The following is a 21,978-nucleotide window of genomic DNA, read 5'->3' on the forward strand; positions in this document are numbered from 1 at the left end:
ATTACGTCAGCGCCTGTAACACTCAGCGGCACCAGATGGTTTAATTCAATCGACCGTGCTGAATAAGCCATAGTCTAAGATGAGTTGAATAAGAATAAACAGATTCCTGACAGCGCTCAGCTGTTGAGAGAGACGCGAATGTTACACACGAATTCATGAAAATTTCATGAGCATCTTGAGGACGTGACATACCATATGTCGGTGTGAGTCTCGGATGCGGATGCGCACAGTGCACTGGCAGTCGAACCGCCAGTCCGGAATTTAGCGAGTATATCATTAAGGGGTGACGGTGGTGGTGTCGATGGTTCGTCGCCATGCAACGTGGAGATGAACTATTTCGTAAGGCTGTCATGGAATTGGGTATACACATCTTTTTTATGCGAGTGCAGTGTACCGTGACGGCTCACTCGAAAGAGTCGCGTTGGAGCATCGTCTTGTAGCACTGCGATCGAATGTCACATCGAGACATTGAAATATAGATGTGAGCGTCAGAATATAACGAAGAATATGCATGTAATTCAAGGAAACAAAAAATAGAAATGAATGTTAGCAAAGGGTTGCACCACAACACCGACGGGCTAAATATAGAGCGAAGGACATTGTGCGTTGAATCGCAAGTGACAGCCCAAGGTTCTTCTCCTGTGAGTATTGCGGTTCACGCGCCCGGGTGAGTTCTTGAAATTTCAAATGGGCATGGCAATAACAGAACTTTATTGCTGTTCCGTCATTTCATTAGTAGGCTTGGACGACCCTTTGAGGTACTTCGTTGGCCAGTAGATGATGTATGTGCAAATGCCAATCAATAGTGGCAGGGAGTCGAGGAGGTAGAAGTAGACTTATCAGGCAAGGGTCAGACCAAGCGCCCCAATTTTAGTATCTCCCAACACTCACTTTCATGGGTGACGAGGTAGCCGCCCTTACCTTGAGCAATCTCGATAACACGATAGATAGAACGAATCTGTATGATGCAACATCAACATCAGTGAGATGGACGATAAAGTGTGGGCGAAAGACGCACCATGTAGGTTGTCGAAGAAAACATCAAGATCCAAATAATTGGTCCCCATGGCTCCTGACGGAGCAGAAAACTGTCTCGAAGGATTCCATGCCAGGTATGCACAACTAGGATCGTGAAGAACGTATATGAGAGTGTCTGAATGACTAATCCGGTGAGCAGTATGTTCGAGCCCAGTTTCTCGTTTGTCACTTTTGTCGACACTTCCATACCGCCACCTACACCCTACACAATGTCACGATTAATGTTTCGTGTGAAGGAGACTAATAATCAAACTTCAAACTTGTATGAAGAAAGTCGTGATATCGCTGATAATGAAGTACTGCGCAGCTTTCTCTGGCTTTATCCAAGAGTAGCGTCTGTTCACGCATTTCACGATGAAACGCCCGTAAAGGATGTAATTGAAGGCAAGGTATGCAGCAGGCGGTAATAGGGTAAGGAGTTGTTCGACCATGAAAATTGTGAGAGAATTTGGGTTCATGACCATGGGTATGCGCATGAAAAAGCCAATAGACATGACTGTTTTAAGATCAACATGCATTTCGAAGTGGGTGGTGAGAACTTACAGGTTGAGGCTATGGGGAGGCAAAGTCCCCACCATGCCTTGTTCATGAATAAGCGCATGAACAAGCAAAGGCTAGCGATGGAGTACAACCCGCCTGCTACAGCTGCCACAACTTTGTTTGGATTGTATCCTGGATGAAATGGATTAGATCCAATCTGAAAGATGATGCTTTGTGAACTGACTAAATATTGCATAGATCATTGTCGGCACTTCGACACCGATTGCGCCGTCATCGCTGGCTATTGTATTTAGATATTGAATTCGACAGTTATCGAAAAATTCCTGACCTGCCCTCAATGCGCCCATGAGGAAGGCGATAATTATTAGAATGTTCGCAAATTGCATGCCCTTCATTACTGGAAGTTTGGGTGCAAAAGGTGATCTCTAGATGTGGCGCTGCTCTCAAGGGTTATATATCAGATCCCGCATCAACAGACCTTCCCGATGAAGCGAAGGTCAAAAAAAGAGTTGTTATGGGCCATGGCTGCAACCTGTAAAAGATAGTGTATTCAAGCAGTAGGTGATCAGCGCAGTAATCTTTGAATGTCGTTCAAAGGGGACTCATGAGTGTTACGCATGACACAATTCCCAACTAGAGAATTGTCAATCAACCTGCGGCACCGAAGAGGAACACGGCTCTGGACAAGTTCAATTCAAATTAGAAGTGGTTCAAATTGCGCTTTATGATGAAACGACAGTCCAGTACTTACTGAAAACCCACAATATTGTAAGGGTTGTCCGCCTCTACCTGCTCCCAGATGGTTTAGCTTGCCATTCCTACGGATCGGAGTCATACGACAATATCACACGTAGTATGCCACGTCAACCGGGCCCGAGTGACAAATGAGGATCATGCTGATTCGCTGACTTGCCCAATTGGTAGGCCTCCTTATGCTGGGCAGAAGAGCCCAGAAAACCAGGTATTTAATATCTTGATCTTGAACTATGCATGCCATAGTGGTCGTCAATTATCGATCACCAAGGATCTTGCTTAGCAGTACATACAACGTGCCAAGAGATGTTGATTATCTCGATTCCATTCAGAAGGGTATCGATGTTGAACGTTGATCCATGAGCGGATTTGAAGCTTGCAACATGACAATATTGCTGGTTTCATGTGCCGACGGCTTCTCCCAGGAATATCATATTGTATCGTAGTGTACCTAGGCCGGGCCGGTGACCTCTGGTTAATGAAGATAAAAGAACGTGCATCCAAAGCAAGCTTCGTGCTCGAATTGGGTACAGGCAGATAATGGGACACTCTGGGGGATGGTGTTAAGTGGCCACTTGGCTGAACTCGATCGGAGTTTTACGTCAGGCATACTCAGCGGCGCAATATCAACAATGTCATAGGCGAGCTGATATAAACTACTGATAAGCAGTCGAGATGTTGAATCAGAAGCATGAAGAGACTTCTGACCGCTGTTGAGTAGCAAATTAGACACGCAGATGATACATGCGAAGTTATAAAAATTCAGTTAGCATCTCAAGGCCGTGACATGCCATATATGACGCGAGTCTCAAATGCGGCCCGGGATGCGCGCAGTGCAGTCGAACCGGACGCCATTCCGAGTCGATTAGGAATCAAGCGAGTGTACTGAAGGGTGACAGTGTTGATGGTTCGTTGCCGTGCAACGTGAAGATGAACTGTGTCGTAAGGCTGTCATGGAACTGAGCGTGAGGACATTTGTTCTGAATGGATGATATACCGCATGATTATGATAGTTACCTCCACGCGCTTGCCATTATTCATCAACATCAGCATCTTCACGCCCCTGAACTAAGGCCGCAGCAACACGGTCACGCTCATTCATCGCTGCAATCGCCTCCTCCGTGATAGTCATAAGCTCCATCAACGATTCTGCGTCCAGCAGTCAATTGATGACCCTCATACAACCAAAGAAAATGGGGACTCACTCTCGATGCTTAACGTGATGAGCGTCTGATACGTTCAAAAGTCAATTTCACAACTCTTCAATTAATGGTAAGAGAGTACCGACTTACCCGCCTGGTATCCTTATCCTTCAAGATATCCATTTTCACGCTCGCCTTCACATCAGCCACGCCAAACACATCGTCCAGGAGTGCCCTCAGTTGCTCATTCACGTATGCGTTCGTACCACTGTCACTGTTCCCCAGGTAGCGCATGTACTCCTGGAATGAATGCACCTCATTTAAGACGCGCTGCGGGAGTGTCTCGAGCAAGTCTTGTGCACGTAGATTGGGATCTGGTGCATTCATTTCTGTGTCTCGTGGTTGCTGGCTCCCCTCGCCGCCATCGTCGTCCTGCTCAAGAGAAGTCGTGCGTAGTCGGACATCTGAAGGAGCGTGAGGTTCGAATCGGACGCTTGGAGAGGCTGGGGTCAACGATTGAGCCTGAATCTGGTGAATTTGGATTGGGCTTTGAGGTTGATCCGGAGGCTGGGGTTCAGAAAGGGACTGGGTCCTCGTTATATACATCTTTTTTGTGCGAGTGCGGTATACCGTGACGGCTCGCTCGAAAGCTCCGCATTGAAGCATCGCCTTGTAGCGCTTAGAGTAGGCCTCGGAGGCGACTGCGATCGGACATCATATTGAAACATTGAATATAGATGTGAATGTCGGAATATGACGAAGAACATGCATGCAATTGAAGGAAACAAAAAATAGAGGTCAATGTCAGCAAAAGGTTGCAGAGAATGAACAAGCACGCACCAGAAATCAATACGGTCACTGTGGCAACGCCGAGCAGAGCCCACACAACAAATACAGATCGCCCTGCAGGTGTCCTGGGCGCGGGATCACCATACCCGATCGTTGTGAATGCAACAAAACCTAAAAATCGCGTTACAAGTCAAAATCAGATGTCTCGAGGACACGAAATTAAAAGCCTTACAGAAATATATAGACAAGCCATACGACCAGCCTTCGGTCAGACTGAATATTGCAGAGCCAACCTACAGTGTTTGTCAGATCGCTCAATATACATATGATGATGGGAGCGAAAACACAAGCGAAGATCAAACGAAATTTGCAACCAAACTCACCAACCAGAATACAACGAAGGTTATCCATGCAAAGGACGAGCGCATGAAAAGTGCGTGATTCTCCTTGTTCGCAACCATCGAATCATACTCTGCATTTATATCGTCGCTGCTCGATGTCGTAGAGCTTTCAGTGTTACGTTCACCTCCAACTAAGCCCTCGTCGCCAGCGCTCAAGCCACGTTTGTTATTCAAAGCAGGGTCTTCGCTGGGATTTTCAACACCGCCAACAGCGGCCTGTGTGATGGGTCCTTTGTGTTCCAGGGAAACTCCAATCGCAAATCTCGTTAGGAGTGCTGCCATGGCGCCAAGTCGCTGGTGTGTTAGCATTCGATGCGCACCACGCCGTACATTCATACCATACACCGTATGCGGGACAGACAAGGCAGGGTATGTGCTCGCAATCTTCGCCCGTAATGAGTACCATTGAAACAAAGGTAGAAGGGACACTTACCTCCAGGTCATCAACATTGTCGTCGTCGTCGTCGTTCTGCATCTGCGCTTCGTAAAACTGTGGTGGAAGTAGTGTATCAAGTGGAACGCCCGCCTCCATTGCCGCCGCCTTCAACTCGGCATGTGTGAGTGCCTCGAGGTTGAGACGTTTTCCTCGGGAAGGATCTAAAGGATGCGGCATCTTTTCTGCAGCGCGGAAAAACCTTCTCTTCACTTTGGCCCAAAAAGAGTTGGATGTCGGACGGCATTTTCGAACCCACACCTTTGCACCTTTATCTCGCAATCTCCAAATGACCGCCGAATGCCAACGCTTTTCTGCATTCCTTCGTCGCCGCGCTGCACGTCTTCGTTCTCGAATATCATGTAGGCGACGAAAATAACCGACATGTAGCCCTTCTCTCACCGTCTCTTGTACCATGCCTACCACCACAGCAAGATTCACGATACCAAACGCAGCGTAAAAGCAGATGAATACCCTTGACCCAGGTGAATTGGGCGCGATGTCGCCAAAGCCAATAGTTTCGATTGTCGTCACAGTGAAATAAAGAGCGTTGATAAAGCTCAGAGAGAGCAGGAATGAATTGACTAAAGAGCCAAATGCGATGTAGGCAAATAGGCTTATAAGCATGATCATTAGCGTGCGCTGCTTGCGGGTGAGACCACTGCCTGTATCATGTTAGGGCGGTGAGTGAAGAGAATAGAATACGGGATACATACCGCTTGTCTTGAAATCGGGAGTGGTGATGAAGTCTATGATAAGGCTTACATTGGTGATGACCGATACGACGGTAGAGCAGACAGTCATCCAGAAGGCTTCACCGTATGTAAACCCGTCGTTAAATCGGTGGCTCACGCCAAAGATGGTGAGAGCGACGACATTGATGATATCTATACCTCAGGTTAATAAACGCCTTTGCTCAAACCGAGGCACAAACCGTGGATGGACAGAAACATGATGCATAGTATTGTCATTACCATGACCCGCTTCTCAAGAAACCTAAAGATGATACATACATTAGCCAGGACAGCACAAGTCATACTAAATGCAAGGCCAATATCCAATAAGACTGGATTAGCACGATTCTGGACGGTATTATAGTTCTCGGTGCGGATGTACCAGTGCCCGGTAAGCCCTGGAATCTCGAGCAAGATCGAGAATGGTACTACGATGCCAGTTATAAGGGGAATGTACCGGTAGTTTGGTGCGTAGGACAAGTCGTCCGATGACGGCGGAAACATGAATGTCTTCACCCGAGTGAACAATGACGGACGTTTGTCAGGAGAGTCGAGAGAAAGCAACTGGAGCGGGTCGGTCTGCGAGCCTGAGACAGATTCATCTGGGGGTGTACCATCCTCATCGTCAACGTCAATGTCCACGTCCAGGTGCGTTTCCTGGGGCATGTCTTTCTCGTCATCGTTGTGAGGGCGAGTATCCAAGTTCCTCTTTGCATTGGAAGTTTCACTGAGAGTCTCCGGACCCTTCTCTGGGTCAGATTCTCTCGTCCTGGTAGACGCGAAGGCAAAGATGAGGGCTATTAGGGTCTGCAAGGCCATGGGTGATACATGGATATGTAGGTGGGGTGATAGGGACGCAGGGTGCACTATCACTGCATGTAATTATATCGACCATTGACGGTCATAACTCTGTGCAACACGGAAATGGCCCGTTGTCGGCAGTACGGCATGGTCCGCTCCATTGTCTCACGTCATCACATCCAGCAGTTTCACTGTTTCAGCCTACATAAAAATAATCATTCGTACCATAATGTTCCCCTTTTTTTCGTATACCGCGGAATATCATCGCGTCTTGACAGTTGTGTTACCGCATACTACAAATATAAGTTCTCTCTCTTTCAGCCGACTACATAAAGGTAATCCGAGTTGACAAAATGTCTTTATGATTCCGTCTGTCAAACGTTATTGTTACTAATTTGAAGACTGAGGTGATATAACACAATACGTGAGTGTTAGGAAACGAGGTTTTGACCAGCAAGTCGTGTAATAATTTTCAATAGAAAATGACACAGCAACCAGGCCTAGATCTTGGAGGGATCAATATTTCTTGACGCTTCCTTCGTCTGGGAAGTCAGCCTCCCACAAACTACGACTCCCCCAATCTCCTTCCAGACCCCCAGTGATGTCCCTTCACCCGCCCTGAAGCAGCAGCCTCCTTAGCACGCTGCCTTGGTGCAAACGCCTGCACGCCACCCCTCCTGCTTCCCGCACGTCCGTACCCTTCACGCTCACCAAACCAGCTCTTCAGCCACGCAGGCAGGCTATAATGTTATTCTGATGCATCAGAACAGGTTAAGTAGCCTATTTTTGTTATGCATCAATATTGCTTAGGATGTGATGCATCACCTGTCCGGTACTGCATCGGTCAACATTTAGGTGCCTGGGTATTTGGATCCGACAAAACCTACTCCCACTTCGTGGGAAGTCGGGGAATAATGATCAAGGTATAGCAGGAAGTGCTGCTCGTGGTGCGCAGGGTCCGCTTCGGTCGTTTCCTGCTATTGCTAGCGCAATAATATTCTACGGATTCATTACTAAGGTTTGCCAATTTTCACCGTCGCTGCGCAGGGCTCGAGTTCAAATTATTGAGCGACAAGTGAGCGATCGGGGGGAATTCGAAAAAGATGATGTCGATGCCTAGGTCTGCCGACAGGATATGATACGATAGTCCTAATCAATTGAACACGCTCCTGTAGGTTCTACCGGAATTCTACCACCATCTGACAGCAATAACGATTCTGCCAAATTGATCAGGATCGCGTTCATAAATATATCCAGGCAGGATATAAGAGCTGGTCGTCCTCCTATAGTGTTCCCCGCTTTCAGAAGACTTCATACTAGCTCTCACAGGAAATGCGTTTCTCCTTCCTTGCCCTTGTTTGTGCTTTGACAGCATCTATGGCTGTCAGTACCCAGGCCGACACAAATGCCGAGTGTGGTAAACAGGGTAAATCTTGCAACCCTTCAAAGAAAGACTGCTGCGAGGGCTATACTTGCGCAACTGACGTGAGTCACTAAGCAACCAGGATTCAACCACATGGCTCACCTGTGCGCTTAGGCCACATACTCATATTGCAATGCTCACGTAGAACCACCACCACCAGGGGGTGGTGGCCGTGATTAAGCCGGAAGCCTGAGCAGCACATCACGACAGTGAGCTATGTTTCTGCTCTCGGTTTGATATCATGGTTGATGGTACAATGCCTAGTGTCGAATCAATCAGTACAGTTGATTTTGGACAAATTTTGGTACTGCTCGAGCAATAACACCGCCACAGGACAAACATTGTGATGTCTACGCCGTGACTGAAGAAATCTTGAGCAATGTCGTGCGCTGATAAAATATCTAAACCTTGTTCGATACAAAAGATATGACGAACCGACCAGAATTGCAACAACCGACTACGATTGCTTTTTTACCGATATGATTAGCTGCGGATTTGAACTCTGACGAATGCATGGTAGACCCTTTGAAGCTTGCCTAGGTTCATGAGTTACGTTTCAATGAGTTCGAATGTTTCATACCTTTCCAGGGATGTCGGGAACTTTTGGGTGACCGCCAGATCCAGTGGCAAAAACGAGGTGCTTAACGGTTAGAACCCTAGTACCTTTACCACCCCAATACCTCGACAGACCAGGTTGTCGTGATATCGTTCCAGGATGTTTTGGTGATAGTCGAGGACGTCCAAACATCAAGCTCAAGGAAGCTTGCATATCCTTCCAACCAGTCTGCTAGCTGCAATCACTAAAATCAGTGAGCGTTCATTATGTGGGTAATATTGTACTTTTCTAGCTGGGGTGTAGTCCGGCCATGTTAAGTGGAAAGCTGTAAAAGGTATCACGAAAGAATCAAAGTAGTTCAGACAAACCACCCACTTCAGGTAAGGCGTTTGGTTAGACCCTGCAAAGCTGTTAGTCAATCCCTTTCTGTAGAAGAACAGCTACGAACAAATCGTGTCATGCAGACAAAGAGCCTTGTAGCGGTCTCTTATTGTTACTAATTTGAAGACTGAGGTGATATGACGACAATACGTGGGTGTTAGGAACATAGCAAACGCGAACAAGGTTTTGACTATCAAGTCGTGTAATAATTCTCAATAGAAAATGACACAGCAACCAAGCCTAAATCTCGGAGGGACAAACCCTGATCAATATTTCTTGACACTTCGTCTGGGAAGTCAGCCTCTCACAAACTACGACTCCCCCAATCTCCTTCCAGACCCCCAGTTATGTCCCGTCACCCGCCCTGAAGCAGCAGCCTCCTCAGCACGTTGCCTTGGTGCAAACGCCTGCACGCCACCCCTCCTGCTTCCCGCACGTCCGTACTCTTCACGCTCGCCAAACCAGCTCTTCAGCCACGCAGGAGCACGTCCCCACCCCGCGTACATGCCCTGTTCGACACCGCCTGAGCCGATGCCGGATCCCCAAACTAGCCACCACCACGCGTGACCGACAAGCATCCCACTCACGCACTGCGCAGCGGCACTTGTCCCACCGGTGAGAAGGTCCATGCCCAAGAGTGCGTATGGGAAGTATGCGACAGGGATGGTAATGAGACCCATAACACTGGTGAGCGCGCCTGGCGGTGAAAGGGAACACATCAAGTAGGTGAGAGTATGAAGCAAGGCGCGGGTATGCACGTAGGATTGGATAGGACGGTTCACAGCCTATGGGTATTAATCGCGAATGTGAAATTTGAGGTCATGGATAGCGCAAGAGAGATACGGGACGTACGACCAGAGCAAGGCCAGCAAGAAAGAGTTGCCAGGCGTAATCGGAGGAACGGCGCTCGTAGTGAGTTGATTCAAGCATGTTCGAGTTGCGGCTTTGAACCACGAATTGGTGGGACCTCCATCACGGGGAAGACATGGTACTTACTAGATCATGGCAAGCTCGAAAATATAATTCAGGTTCATACCTGAAACGTGCGGTGAGCTCGCATAACGCCACATAGTCCACAATACTTACTTCCCAGGAAGAAACTTGTGTACAGTCTCCAGAACTGTGATTTAAGTCAAGGACCGTTTAGGCTCATCGACAAATGTTTGGCCACATAAATGAGAACGAACACAAAACGTACCTCAAAGTTTTGGATAACAGCTTGTGACGTGAAGATAAGCCTCCATGGCGAGACAAGATTTAGAATGGCTGGGAGGGTGACGCTGAGAGACGATCCAACGAGAAAGCGCGTCACTGGCGGAATTTTTCGAATTTCAGTGAGAATCTCGGCCATTGAGGTGTGTTGCAAGTATGTTGGAACAAACGATAAAGCTTCGATAAAGAATATTAATCAATACCTGAAACTCGAGGACTACTGTAGGCAATGACACTGAGCTTTTTGGCGAAGTCGACGTGTTCAATCTTTGATGACTAAGCAAGATGTGCCTATTTAGTATTTACAGGTCCTGAATCTATACCACTCGATGAAGACATAACATTTGCGCTACTGGAACATGAGCAAGAACGCATAGAACGGAAAGTCTGTGCACGATGAATAACGACTAGCAACACACGAAACACACAATGTGGTTGGAGTGAAGACTACTCAGTACGTGCCGCTACCTAACTGGACCTCTGATGCCGAACCCCTGACATGTGCAACGCCTCCTGACTACAGGACCCTGACCTAGTCTCTGTATATACCCTCCAGACACAACGGGAATGAGTAGTTAACGGAGATGAAGTGTTTGAAGGTCGAGTTCATGATTTTGCAGAATCGGAGCGTACTGACCGAGGTCACCGAGATCTGTTGACGATGAAATCATGGTAGACATCTCACACGATGATTCGGACGGTTGGATGTGGACACGCTGTTCTAATGGTTTTTCATAGTGGATAACAAACATATAACCTTTCAGTACTTTGGAAATTTCGCCCAATTCTATCGCTTCTGCTGGTCGTGCTGACACAATTGCCTTGATTCTTCCCCTAGCACTGGGATTCCTGTCTTTTCATTTCAAAAGGAACTGAGGGTCTCCCACTCGTCTGCCCCCTTTGTACAAGAGGGATTTACGTTTTAAAACTCGATTTAATATCTTCAGTATACGTTCCCACACTTCCAAACTCGTGTTCGCCCCTGAGGCTGAGTAGCCGGCTCCATCATTCTACTAGTGACCGTGCGGTCCGAAATGCAGAGTTGTTTCGTACACAAAAAGTGGTGATGTGATCAATCAAAGAATCTGAGTGTCACAATTCTAGGAGCTGATTTGATTCTTTTGAGGCGAAGTACTCGCACTTGTTTCTGTGACACTGATAGTATGATGAAGGAACAGAAAGCTTAGGTCAAAGTCAACGGTACAATGGCTCGTTCTAAAGTCATGTTCCTCGCAGTCACGTTCTAATCAATGCGATAAAGCTGTGCATGAGCTCCGTTTTTGTAGCTGCTAGTGAACCTACAGAGTCATCACAGGCCACATGGCATCATGGTCGGGTATACGAATTCCCTGTAATGGTCCAAGGAGTGCCGAGAGACCCATCGGCGCAAGCTCAGTCAACCATGATGCCAGTCGCATGTCCTTCAAAGGCCACCAGAATCACAATCTCTTCCAAAATAGTCTGCATAAGCTCAACACGGCGTTGTGCTTAGTACTTGAGTAGAGCACATAATCGCTGGTGTTGAGACGAATCGTGTCACGGTGTCTGATCCACGTTGGTCATGGATATACCTCTTATATTGTGAAGCCATCCATCCATTTCGGCGGAGAAAGTTGCAAACCTCCCCTTCATCAGCTGGTCGCTTTTGAACTGACAACTTGAATCTGCAGCATCTTCTTTGGGTGCGATGCCGACACTCCCGCCTCTCTCCCCGGATAAAACTCCGGTTGATCATGAACCAAAAAAACTTTCCCTTACTCGCAGACTAAGTTTATTATCCATGTTCTGTCTCGCTCAGTTACTAGATGGCTTCAATATTTCAGCTCTCTTCTCCGCAATCCCTGCGCTCGAGGTATCCATGGGTATGACTGAAAGTCAATCCACTTGGGTCATCAGTGCATTCCAATTGACCTTCGCATCTTTTCTGCTTATCGTGCGTGCTCATCCCATTGAACGTGATTTTGCACTTCAACATGTTGTGTAGGGCGGTCGCATTAGCGACGTATACAACCCAAGTCAGTATTATGCTGTACCTGTCAGACAGTGACATTAATGGGCTCACAGAAATTGCGTTTATTGGGGGTGTATCTGGTCTTTGTGTCATCTCGCTGTGCGCTGGGTTTGTTAAGGAAATCATTCCACTCATTACCCTCAGAGCGTTGACTGGAATAGGTAAATGTCCCCGCCGGCCTAACGTTTCCACTGACCGAAATCGCTTCTCAGCTTCTTCAATGACGATCCCCTCTGCCCTGACACTCCTGGTCAAAGTATTTCCCGAGCCGCTTGAACAAGCACGGGCAATAGGGATATTTGGAGGCTGCGGCGGTGTTGCTAACGGTGAGAGTCTCGCCCACTAGCTGTTTATCCACGACAAGCTTCATGGTTCCTTTCCATAGTCCTCGGTCTCCTAATTGGTGCAATGTTCGTCGAATGGATATCTTACCAGTGGGTGTTCTGGTTTTCAGCCATCGTGGCTGGGCCAGCGGCTCTGGCGTGTGTCTTCATCATACCATCAGAAATTTCAAACAGCACAGACAATCTTGAGCCTGCAGCAGAGAAATGGAAGAGCCTTGACTTAGTCGGCGTAAGCATCCTCACTAGGTATAAATTTGCAGCGTACTCCGCTTCCCATCGCTCACGAGCTCCGATAGTTGCTTTGATTTTGTTCATCTTCGCTGTGACATCTGGCTCCACTAATGGCTGGGCATCCACAAAAGTGCTGGTCCCGCTGATCATATCCATCTTAGTGGTAATCGGGTTTTTCTACTGGGAAACGCGCATACCTGTGGACACAGCTGCAATGTATGCTATCAGGGATACTTGCACCTATCACAGATCATTTGGCTGATCTTGTACCAGACCACCCCGGACATGGTTTTACCACAATTTCTCCGTTCTTTTTGGCCTGGCGCTCTTGCCATTATTTTGGTGGGTCACAGTGTTCACAATTTTTACCACCCTGTGGCAAAACATATTTGGTTGGTCGGCAATATCATCGGCTGTACACATGTAAGGTTTTCACTGCTGTCACTCTTTGTTGCCCGTCATTAAGATTTTTTTTACTTACCAGGTTCCCGATAGGCGTCGTAGCATTCGTTATGAGTTTCACCGGATCGCTCTCTCGCGTTATTAGTCCAAAATGGATTATCCTCACTGGTCTGTCCTTTTGCATGGTCGCGACCGTATTGTTGGCGCTTGGCGGGGGGAAGCCTCATGATTATTGGCCATATACATTCCCGGCTTTTGCTGTAGGAAGCGCAGGGGCCATGTTGACGTATACGCACACAAAGTAAGTTCAGATTATCGCAATTTAATGGACACCTTCTAATTGTTGCGATCGCAGCATTGCCATTTTTCAAGCCGCACCTCCGTCCATGGCAGGCACAGTTGGTGCCATCTTTAATGGCGGTCTTCAATTTGGATCAGCAATTGGCCTCGCTGGTGTCAGCTCGATAGAGGCATCCGTGGAGGTCACCCATGGAGGCCCACATGAGTATCACGGACGAGCCGCGGCATTTTGGTTCCTCTTGACAGTTGTCTTTATTCAATTCATTTCAGTATCGATATTTTATGACCGCAATATGGATCACATACCTCAACCGGAACACGACAACCCCACAAATCCTTCTCGACGCAGCACGCACTTTGATGAAAAAATCAACGATGCGAACGCGACCAAGATCGAAAAAGCTGACCTAGCGGATCCGCCGGTGTAGCGGCCGAACTAGGTCCCGACTGTTTCTTTAGACGACCATTTCGGTTGATGACGCATTTCTTTTTTATTATTTTCCTGTTAAGGGGTAGACGTGTTTTTATTTCATTATTAGAGCCTGCAAGGCAGACCTCATCGTACTGTATTGTTTTGCTATACCCGCTACCCATCTGGCCATGGGTAATATATCAGTAGACTTTATTTCACATATATGAGGGATATACGATTGGTGTATCACACAGAGGATTCGACGGGTTGACGATGCTGTTGGACGAAAACGGGCGAAGCGTAAAGCACGCCGGCAGTTGCCAGACTGAGTTCCCATGATCCAAATAATTTCCTTTCAGATTACCTCATCAGCCAACAGACGATCTATGTTCCGCAGTGCGCACGTCGCTCGACAACTCAACAAGGGTACCAGCAGGACTTGTTACTGGACAGACATCCTAGTCAGTATTTAGCATTTCGTGTGACATTTGACATTTTTTGACAGTATGGGGCTCCCATGCATCAAGTCCCTCACGCCAAGTTTCGAATTTTCACATTCCTAGTTATGAAGAGTCATTTCAAGTTAATGCGGGACCGCGATTATTTTAAAATCACAGATTCGACAGTGACTACGGCCCCGAGAATGGAGAGATAAAAGGACGTGCTTTGTTTCAATCAGTGTATCAACTTCGCTAGTGAATCATGGATCCTAAACCATCGGTAAGTCAACCTCGTTGAATAACTGAACGATCATTGACATTTTAGTTTGATACTTTCAAGGCGAACCCTAGCAGCACGATTACCTGTCATCAGATGTCAGATATAGATGCGAATGCGGATCGCACGAAGGTAGTTTTTCGATCTTTCTTACTTACTATCATCGCTCATCGTCTGCTCAGACACATCAAGTTCTGTCGCCGACGCATATTCATGCTGCAACTGAAATTCCAGTTGAAATCCTCTGCATCATCATGGAGCTTACCATGCCACCGACTCAGCACTTCCTAGATTCCACTGTCATTGCTCGCGACAATCGTTCCTCGCGGTTTTTTTCACTGCAGACTCTCAGGAACAATGTGCTGGTATGCAGGTACTGGTATAGTGTCGGCATTAGCTTCCTCTACCGCCATGTTGTCATCCTTAAGAGCAAGCAACTCTTCGCGCTTGCACGCGTCGTGTCGAACAACCATACCCTGGGCAAGATGATACTATCTTTGCGCCTGCAATGTTATGTTTCAGTGTCTCAGATGGCTACAGTCTCGATGGCTCTGGACGGCATCTTAGCGGTGACTCCAAATCTTACGAAAGTTACCCTTGCGCCCATCTTGAAGAGACAGCCTTTCGGTAGTCGCGAGCTTATCGGCATAGTCAATTTCATGCCCATCTTTGGGAGACGTCCTTCCATTAGTCAGGAGTTTCTTCGCCTAGTCATTCTCGCGCAGCACATCCCCCTTCGCACCACAGATCTGCACTTCCATGTCAATAGCACACTCAAAGACACCCTGAACCTCATGCCAGCTTTCACGTACCTCACCACTTTCCACATCGATATAATCACTGGAGAAGACGATGAACTCCCCACCGAGCGACTACATCTTGCCTTTTTGGAAGAGCTACAAATTACTTGGTACCCGTGTAGACATGACATGAACGTCTTTTCTGCACTGGCTGAGACCCTTAGCCTCCCCTCTCTTCGACGTCTGCTTTTGACATCACAAGCTCTCGAGGACCGGATGGTTTTTGAGCCACTATTGCGTAAATTTGGAAACAGTCTTCACTTTGTCTCATTGGTTAGGCCTTATATGAACGATCGCTACCGCTTTTACGACTTTCGCCGCCCTTTTCCCCTGACTCCATTACTTTCCATGTGTCCAAATTTACGCCACCTCGCCACGGATACGTGTATTCCAATCCGGATGCCTGCGCATGCACACTTGACATGGGTAGACTTGTGGGCCCCGAGACAATTTTTGGATCCGAGCGAACAGTCAGCTGTGACGCTCATTCCTCACGAAGAGAAAGTCAAGCTCCCTTCATTGCGGGGGGTGCGGTTACTTGACATGTCTTTATTCTCGTTCAGTGGCGCGCGCACGCCGCTCCTCATACCTCCAGATATGGTCGGGAGCACGGAGAGTGTCGTTTGGAGTTATTCGAATCTGGACTTGCGCCATGACCCTGGATTACTCTATAGACACAAGACAGACGAGGTCGATGATGTGCTAGCTGATAGTCTGTGTCACAGGTCGTGACCAGGATCTGTGTGCTGTACGACGAGTCAGGGTGCGAGCCGAAGCTTGTTCATGTGCCCACTGAGAATCGGGATCTTCATATAGCACTAGTACGGTACAGTACTAGTGTTGGATTGAAATTATAAATGACTACGACTACCCTCTGTCATCAATACATCAGTTGATGATCGTCATGACTGCACAACGAGCAAATGGTCCATAGTATCTTTCTCTCGCTGACCCTCAGCAGTCTTAGGCAATACTTTCTTGACCCAGGTGTCTCCAACGTATATCGGGTACCGCATGTCACCGCCAGTGAAATATCTGCGTAGAATTTCTTCTCCCTTAGCAAACACCTTGATAGACGACTGCGTCAGTGGGCAATGAGATCGCGTTCCTCGGGCAACATCAAACGAAGGTCAGCAATGTCTGACGAATCGACAAATACTGGTTGACGAGCTTTATCAGACAGATAGTGGACTGGCATTGATTGCACAGGTCCCTGCTTCTGCATTGGGATGACTGAGTACATTGGCATTGCCGGAAAGGAATGGGCGACGGGTCTGCGTCGGCAGCGTCCAGGGAACCCAATCGAGTTCATCCGCATCCGCAATCTGCTTCTCCCGCTGTGTCTTCTCGAATTCATTATCATCTGGCTCTGATTGATCAGGTACGATATGAAAATTCAGATTGACACGATGTCCCAGTTTCTGATAGTAAGTTGAAAAATCAGGAACAGCATCGTGTCTCACGTAGAGGGATAATGAAAGCGGTTCGGAGGACGTGGAAATAATGTGGTCTTCGTGAGCCAAGGGTGCAGGAGTTGCTGCAAAATTGAGCTCTCTGCATGGACGAGGCATTATGACTTGAGACTCGAAGGATCGCGAATGCTGCACGGGGACAATGGAGGGGACTAATGTCTTGATGAACGGTGGAAATGGCTGTGATCGGTTCTGGAGCTCCTGAGAATGCCATTCAATGCCATTCGCTGATGACGCACACAGCTCTACAGGAATGTCTGTCCGATTCGTATATCCTGTCCGATGAACAATGGCCGTGAACTTCACGGACGAGTCTAGAAAGCATGCAATCAGATAACTAGGTCGACGTTTCCCTTTAACTGAAACATACTTTGATAAACGTGAGCACCTTCTGGAAAAGATACCTCAATCGTGTAGTTGCTTCGCAACATGTCTACTGATGGCTTCATGTTAAAACCAGGGTGTACTGGTGCCGCAGATAGAGATACATTAACACTGGGTGCGTTATTTTCTGTCGGAAGGTGAAACGGGGTGAAGGCTGTTATTCCGGCAGGTATCTCTGAAGTGGTACCATTTCTAAACCCGATTTCGACAAAGTACTCGTAAATCGATTCGCTGGATATTATCTGTAACGACACTGAGCACAAGACAAAATCAATAAAGATTGTTCTTACATCAGTCTCTCCACCATTAGACATGAAGCCTACACGACAGTCTAATCCTGGAGGGTAGTTTGTATTTGGTACTAGAATTCCGAACCGGGTCGTGAAGTTTCTTGACAAAGGATCTGTTCTCGACATTAAACTCCGAGTTTGCTTGAAATCTCAATCCGTACCTGTCCTCCCTGCACCAGCCAGTGGACTCTTGATTTCAAAGGCAATTCGTTCTTCCTCGTGTATAGACCACAAGTCCTTATCCTGAACTGAGCTCTCGTATGCCCCCCATTCTGTTTTGCGGAATCGGTGCATCTTCCCGTCTGTCGGGGTGCTCGGTGGAGGATACCAGAGAGAACAAGACGACTCGCCTCAACTTCCAGAATACCCTTTCCTTGTAGCGCAAGCCTAACGCATAGGTCTCGGCGTCCACGCATGGTCCTGCTGAGTTTGATCTTAACATCGCCTGCGATAATTTCGCCGGGAACCATGTCAGGTGCTCTCGCCCAGGCACGTGCCTGGCATTGGGACGGTACATCGCTTGGCTCTTTGGATTCCGGAAAGGGTGAGTCAGTGATCCCAGCGACGTTAGTCGCCAAGACAAGCGCGAGGGATAACCAGCACAGCATTGCTGGGGAACAGTATATCTAAAGGAAAGCGAAACATCGTGTCTAAGTTGTCAACCTTTATATTAAATGGCAGCGTCTCTCCGAGAGGATGCGTGGGGTGAAAGGGACGAAGCTATCCTTAGCTATACTAGTACCGTTCAACATGTGAACATGTGGGGCGCATCGCATTTAAGACGGCAAGACACTGTGGCCGACCACAGGAAGCTTTGTCAAATCATCAACTGACAAACGGTCAGGTCTCCCCGCGGCATATGCTCGCTCCTCCAATTGCTGTATGCCAGGGAACGGGCAATTCTGAAATGTAGCCGATGTTTCCAAAATTCCCAAGGTTCATGTCGTCAGCGACCCGAGGACTTTATGTCACTGCCAGGTGCTTTCAACATAGCAAAGACTCACTTGTCAGGCACACCAATAGCCGCGGAGAGCATATTAAGTCAAAAAGCTCGTTATTGAAAGCTGTGGACTAGTCATAGTCATTATGACAGCGCATACCAGGTCCGTTTCGCGAATCAAGGTCACTTGTCACGGTAATCAAAAATATAGCAGTCTGCTTTGCAATATAATCCTGGTACTGACATGTCGGTTTGATGCATTGATGAAGGATATTAATAATTATTTATGCTCTTTGCAGGAACGATGGTAGATCACGCACAGTAACTCTGTCTGCAGAGCAGACGGTCCAAACAGACTGGCAGACTTTCACTGCTATGACCTCTGTGGTTTTACATCACTGTCCTTCGTATCATCACCGCCGTACGATTCCACGTTAATATCATTCAATCCAAGATCTTCATTCTGTTGCCACGTTCGCTCATATGTGACGACCTCCATATTCGGATCTGGATCAGGTGCATACAAATTCTGCACGTACGAGTTCGCTAGAGGGTCGTCCAGGATTAAGGTGAATGGTATCTCGGCGTTCTTGACCTTAGTCATCATAAATATCAAAATGAGAGTCGCGCGATGGTAGGAGGACACACCTGCTTAAGCTTTCTCAAGAACTCCTGGAATACAGCTCTATCGTCGACCTCTGCGACCCCAGAATCTCCCGTGTTAAATACCTTCTCGGTGAGTTCCTCGTATACTTGATTCAAAATGCCTTCTAAAGTCGTGAAACGTCCACCTAGTGTGCCGGGTTGAAGAACGAGATCTATCTCCGGTATGCTAAGACCGCTCGTGTCACTCTACAGGAAAGTTGTGGGTCAGAAGAGCTTGTAAAAGACCAGGAAGTCCTTACTTTGAGTATGTCGCGGCTCAGGTCGTCCCTATCTTCCACCTTTAACGTGATCTTCTTGCCAAGATCAGAAATTGCAGCCCCTGACTTAATCTCATTATCCCGATATCCGCAGTCATCACAGTTAGTCGACATTATCAGAGTGTCCTGTCAGTGTGGTTGTCAGGCATAAATATTCAGTGTGCTTTCGATGCGAACCTTGAAATACGGAATAGAAACTTTCTTCATGCGCGTGACAAGAGGCCGGCTGCAACGCGAACAGACACCAGGGAACTCGAACACTTCCTCATCCGTAACTCCAGATTGCTGTTCCGCCTCGTCTACCTTATTTTCTTCGTTGTCTTCTGCGGGAGGTGTCAATCCAAGCTGCCGATTATGCTCAAGCGATCGTTCGTATGTGCGCATATTCCATTTTAGATCGGACATGCTGTCCACAAATTCAAGGAACGAATTCCCAGATGGATCGTCCAGAGTGATAGTGATCGCGCGAGCGACTGGATCCTCTTTCGAAAGGCCTCTCTTCTCAAGCTTGTCCTTTCCGTCTCCGTCTTCATCATCAGCGATGATCTCCTTGAGGCCATCGATAATTTCCTGGATCTTAGTGTATGCGTTCTCATCTTGGATGCGTCTGAGAGGCTGCTGTACGTTGAGATCCGCAACAATGCCCCTGAGAAGACCCTCGACAGTTGTAAGCTGCCCACGGGAGGGCGGAAGGACCAGCTGAAATTCAGGGATGTTAATCGTACAAGCTTCTGAGCGGATGAGCTGGCGGTCAAGGTCACTGCGATTAAGAACTTTGACTGTGTACGTAGTGCCTTCAGCTGTCTCAGAGATTTCATGTTAGGAGGTACGGGTAACAAGATGAAAAGGATGATGCGCACGTCTAATCTTCCCTGCTGATTGAATCTCGTTGTTGGAGTGACCACAATGTTCGCAGCGGAAACTCATCACGATAACTTCCCGGAAAAATGGGATGGAAGTGAGCATCATTCGCGTTACTCCCTGACGAAAATGAATATTCAATTCCACCAGCAATGAGAACGTTTGCGAACGCACCTGCTCCCCACACTGCATGCAAAGAGACTCGATCTCCTCGAGTGGTCTGGCGCCGGTATCTTCATCTCCGGTATCAGTTTTATCAACGACGTGTGCGATGGAAGGGAAGAATTCGGGTTTTTCTTCAGTTTGAGCCATGTACCAACTAAAATGTTAGATAGTGGAGATGATATATAGTGATATTATCTTAACTGGAGTGCCGAATCAGACCAAATTGGAAGTAAGACGGACTGTCGTTCATTATTTCTTAATGCCACGCCTGCCATTATTACGACAACGACCCATCCGAGATTTTATTATTACTACATAGCTCCAGCTGCCTGGAATCCCTACAACTCGAATATCGACCACATTTCTATCGTACTGGCCTTCACCAGCCACTGCCAATATTTCGTTGAGCAGTTCAGGCTGGTCAGCGATATCTGACACATCGACAAATGCTGGTTGGCAAGTTTCGTTTGAAACACAGTGAAAACAGTGTTTGTCTGCATTAGAATGAATGATAGACTGGCGTTACCAGTCTGATATCGGCGACGAACTTACATGGGAGACAACCAGGGTACCCAGCCAAAATCGGTTTTATCCATCCATCCAGTCTGCTGCTCCCATCATTGACTCATGGGTTCATTATCCGAACATGATGCTTCTGACGGATCCGGTCCGATATGATGATCGACACGATGTCCCAGTTTCCGATAGTATGTCGGAAATGCACGAACGCCATCGTGATCCACGTGGAGTGATAATGAAAGCGGTTAAGAGGATGTGGGCCTTCACGAGTGAAGTCTGCAGAAGCGTCCACAAATGATGCTGGAGGGGAGACTGCGAAGCCAAACACTTTGATAAACGTGAGCTCCTTCAACCTATCCACTGATCGATCCAATGGTTGCGAGTTCCAACAGATGAATCTGCAGCTGCCAGAGATTGGGTCTACTTATATTCGGTCGACCGTCGAGAGGTAAAACGGACTCGGAGTATGTAAAGGAAAAGCACAGAGTAACCTACTCCACACTGTTCATGAAGGACTTTATTTCAGCTCTCACAGGTCTCTGGTAGTATATCGGATAGTACACCCGCCTGTCATCACAAGATGGACGCGGGAGAGCGGGGTTCGACTCCCCGCCAGAGAGTTTTCTTTTGAGCGTTTACCTGCAGGGAGTGTGCGAATTTCTTATGCAAGATTGTCTGCACCTTTTTCAGAGCGACAAATCTAAGATCTTCCAAGTCCTTACAACAGCACGACAGTTCTTTATTTTGTGTCCTACAGATGATACAGAACATATCTCACCACTCCAGGAATTCAAGTAAAAAACAAGTTATGAAGAACACGTCGGATGAAACGACGGTATCAGGAAAATAAGTCCTAGTGATTGTGGTAAACAAAGCGGATAACATGGTGATGGCGATATGCGGGTTAGCTGAAGGGGATTATGTACGGGTAGCGCGAAATGGACAGAGCGGTGACCAGTAAAACAGCATGATGCAAGCGAGAACAGAGCAAGCACGATGAAGGAGGTGTCCGGGCGGGTACTGGTGCATTTGCGCGAATCGAC

At 47.6% G+C, this 21,978-nt stretch overlaps 8 protein-coding genes and 1 non-coding gene across 9 annotated transcripts; 4 read left to right on the forward strand and 5 right to left on the reverse strand.

Annotated features, from left to right (window-relative positions):
* Positions 1–254: 254 nt before the first annotated feature.
* On the reverse strand, positions 255–2,363 carry EDB93DRAFT_1176014 (RTA1 like protein-domain-containing protein). Its single transcript, XM_041450498.1, has 7 exons — positions 1,868–2,363; positions 1,763–1,819; positions 1,582–1,710; positions 1,299–1,534; positions 1,019–1,240; positions 892–958; positions 255–835 (listed from the first exon to the last, which is right to left on the reverse strand). The coding sequence occupies exons 1-7, from the start codon at positions 1,932–1,934 to the stop codon at positions 711–713; spliced, it is 903 nt and encodes a 300-aa protein (XP_041302850.1). The 5' UTR covers positions 1,935–2,363; the 3' UTR covers positions 255–710.
* Positions 2,364–3,325: 962 nt separating this feature from the next.
* On the reverse strand, positions 3,326–6,610 carry EDB93DRAFT_1255121 (uncharacterized protein; the record flags this gene model as incomplete). Its single annotated transcript, XM_041453731.1, has 9 exons — positions 3,326–3,441; positions 3,498–3,522; positions 3,585–4,135; positions 4,275–4,394; positions 4,456–4,516; positions 4,607–5,008; positions 5,058–5,722; positions 5,774–5,944; positions 5,992–6,610. 9 exons carry the CDS (start codon positions 6,608–6,610, stop codon positions 3,326–3,328), a joined length of 2,730 nt encoding a protein of 909 aa, XP_041302851.1.
* A 1,256-nt stretch (positions 6,611–7,866) lies between these two features.
* On the forward strand, positions 7,867–8,396 carry EDB93DRAFT_1176032 (uncharacterized protein). The gene is made up of 3 exons (XM_041450499.1): positions 7,867–8,077; positions 8,130–8,224; positions 8,280–8,396. The coding sequence occupies exons 1-2, from the start codon at positions 7,925–7,927 to the stop codon at positions 8,193–8,195; spliced, it is 219 nt and encodes a 72-aa protein (XP_041302852.1). The 5' UTR covers positions 7,867–7,924; the 3' UTR covers positions 8,196–8,224; positions 8,280–8,396.
* Positions 8,397–9,012: 616 nt separating this feature from the next.
* Positions 9,013–10,422, reverse strand: EDB93DRAFT_1176037 (Der1-like family-domain-containing protein). Its single transcript, XM_041450500.1, has 5 exons — positions 10,151–10,422; positions 10,039–10,072; positions 9,949–9,988; positions 9,805–9,895; positions 9,013–9,737 (listed from the first exon to the last, which is right to left on the reverse strand). The coding sequence occupies exons 1-5, from the start codon at positions 10,301–10,303 to the stop codon at positions 9,264–9,266; spliced, it is 792 nt and encodes a 263-aa protein (XP_041302853.1). The 5' UTR covers positions 10,304–10,422; the 3' UTR covers positions 9,013–9,263.
* A 1,429-nt stretch (positions 10,423–11,851) lies between these two features.
* Positions 11,852–14,165, forward strand: EDB93DRAFT_1309272 (major facilitator superfamily domain-containing protein; the record flags this gene model as incomplete). The annotated part of the gene is made up of 8 exons (XM_041454794.1): positions 11,852–12,097; positions 12,149–12,179; positions 12,229–12,336; positions 12,388–12,501; positions 12,561–12,966; positions 13,024–13,173; positions 13,235–13,453; positions 13,508–14,165. 8 exons carry the CDS (start codon positions 11,852–11,854, stop codon positions 13,878–13,880), a joined length of 1,647 nt encoding a protein of 548 aa, XP_041302854.1. The 3' UTR covers positions 13,881–14,165.
* Positions 14,166–14,566: 401 nt separating this feature from the next.
* On the forward strand, positions 14,567–16,113 carry EDB93DRAFT_1255124 (uncharacterized protein; the record flags this gene model as incomplete). Its single annotated transcript, XM_041453732.1, has 3 exons — positions 14,567–14,584; positions 14,630–14,713; positions 14,764–16,113. The coding sequence occupies 3 exons, from the start codon at positions 14,567–14,569 to the stop codon at positions 16,111–16,113; spliced, it is 1,452 nt and encodes a 483-aa protein (XP_041302855.1).
* Positions 16,114–16,556: 443 nt separating this feature from the next.
* On the reverse strand, positions 16,557–18,135 carry EDB93DRAFT_1255125 (uncharacterized protein; the record flags this gene model as incomplete). Its single annotated transcript, XM_041453733.1, has 5 exons — positions 16,557–17,167; positions 17,224–17,479; positions 17,528–17,640; positions 17,689–17,799; positions 17,856–18,135. The coding sequence occupies 5 exons, from the start codon at positions 18,133–18,135 to the stop codon at positions 16,557–16,559; spliced, it is 1,371 nt and encodes a 456-aa protein (XP_041302856.1).
* A 705-nt stretch (positions 18,136–18,840) lies between these two features.
* On the reverse strand, positions 18,841–20,563 carry EDB93DRAFT_1093725 (zf-ZPR1-domain-containing protein; the record flags this gene model as incomplete). Its single annotated transcript, XM_041446542.1, has 6 exons — positions 18,841–19,062; positions 19,116–19,319; positions 19,373–19,516; positions 19,568–20,190; positions 20,251–20,371; positions 20,426–20,563. 6 exons carry the CDS (start codon positions 20,561–20,563, stop codon positions 18,841–18,843), a joined length of 1,452 nt encoding a protein of 483 aa, XP_041302857.1.
* Positions 20,564–21,471: 908 nt separating this feature from the next.
* On the forward strand, positions 21,472–21,555 carry EDB93DRAFT_t101. The gene has a single exon. It is a non-coding gene; the product is annotated as a tRNA-Asp (tRNA).
* Positions 21,556–21,978: the final 423 nt, after the last annotated feature.

The sequence above is a fragment of the Suillus bovinus genome (genome assembly GCF_016758785.1).
Source record: "Suillus bovinus strain UH-Sbo-P2 chromosome Unknown EDB93scaffold_86, whole genome shotgun sequence".
NCBI lineage: Eukaryota > Fungi > Basidiomycota > Agaricomycetes > Boletales > Suillaceae > Suillus > Suillus bovinus.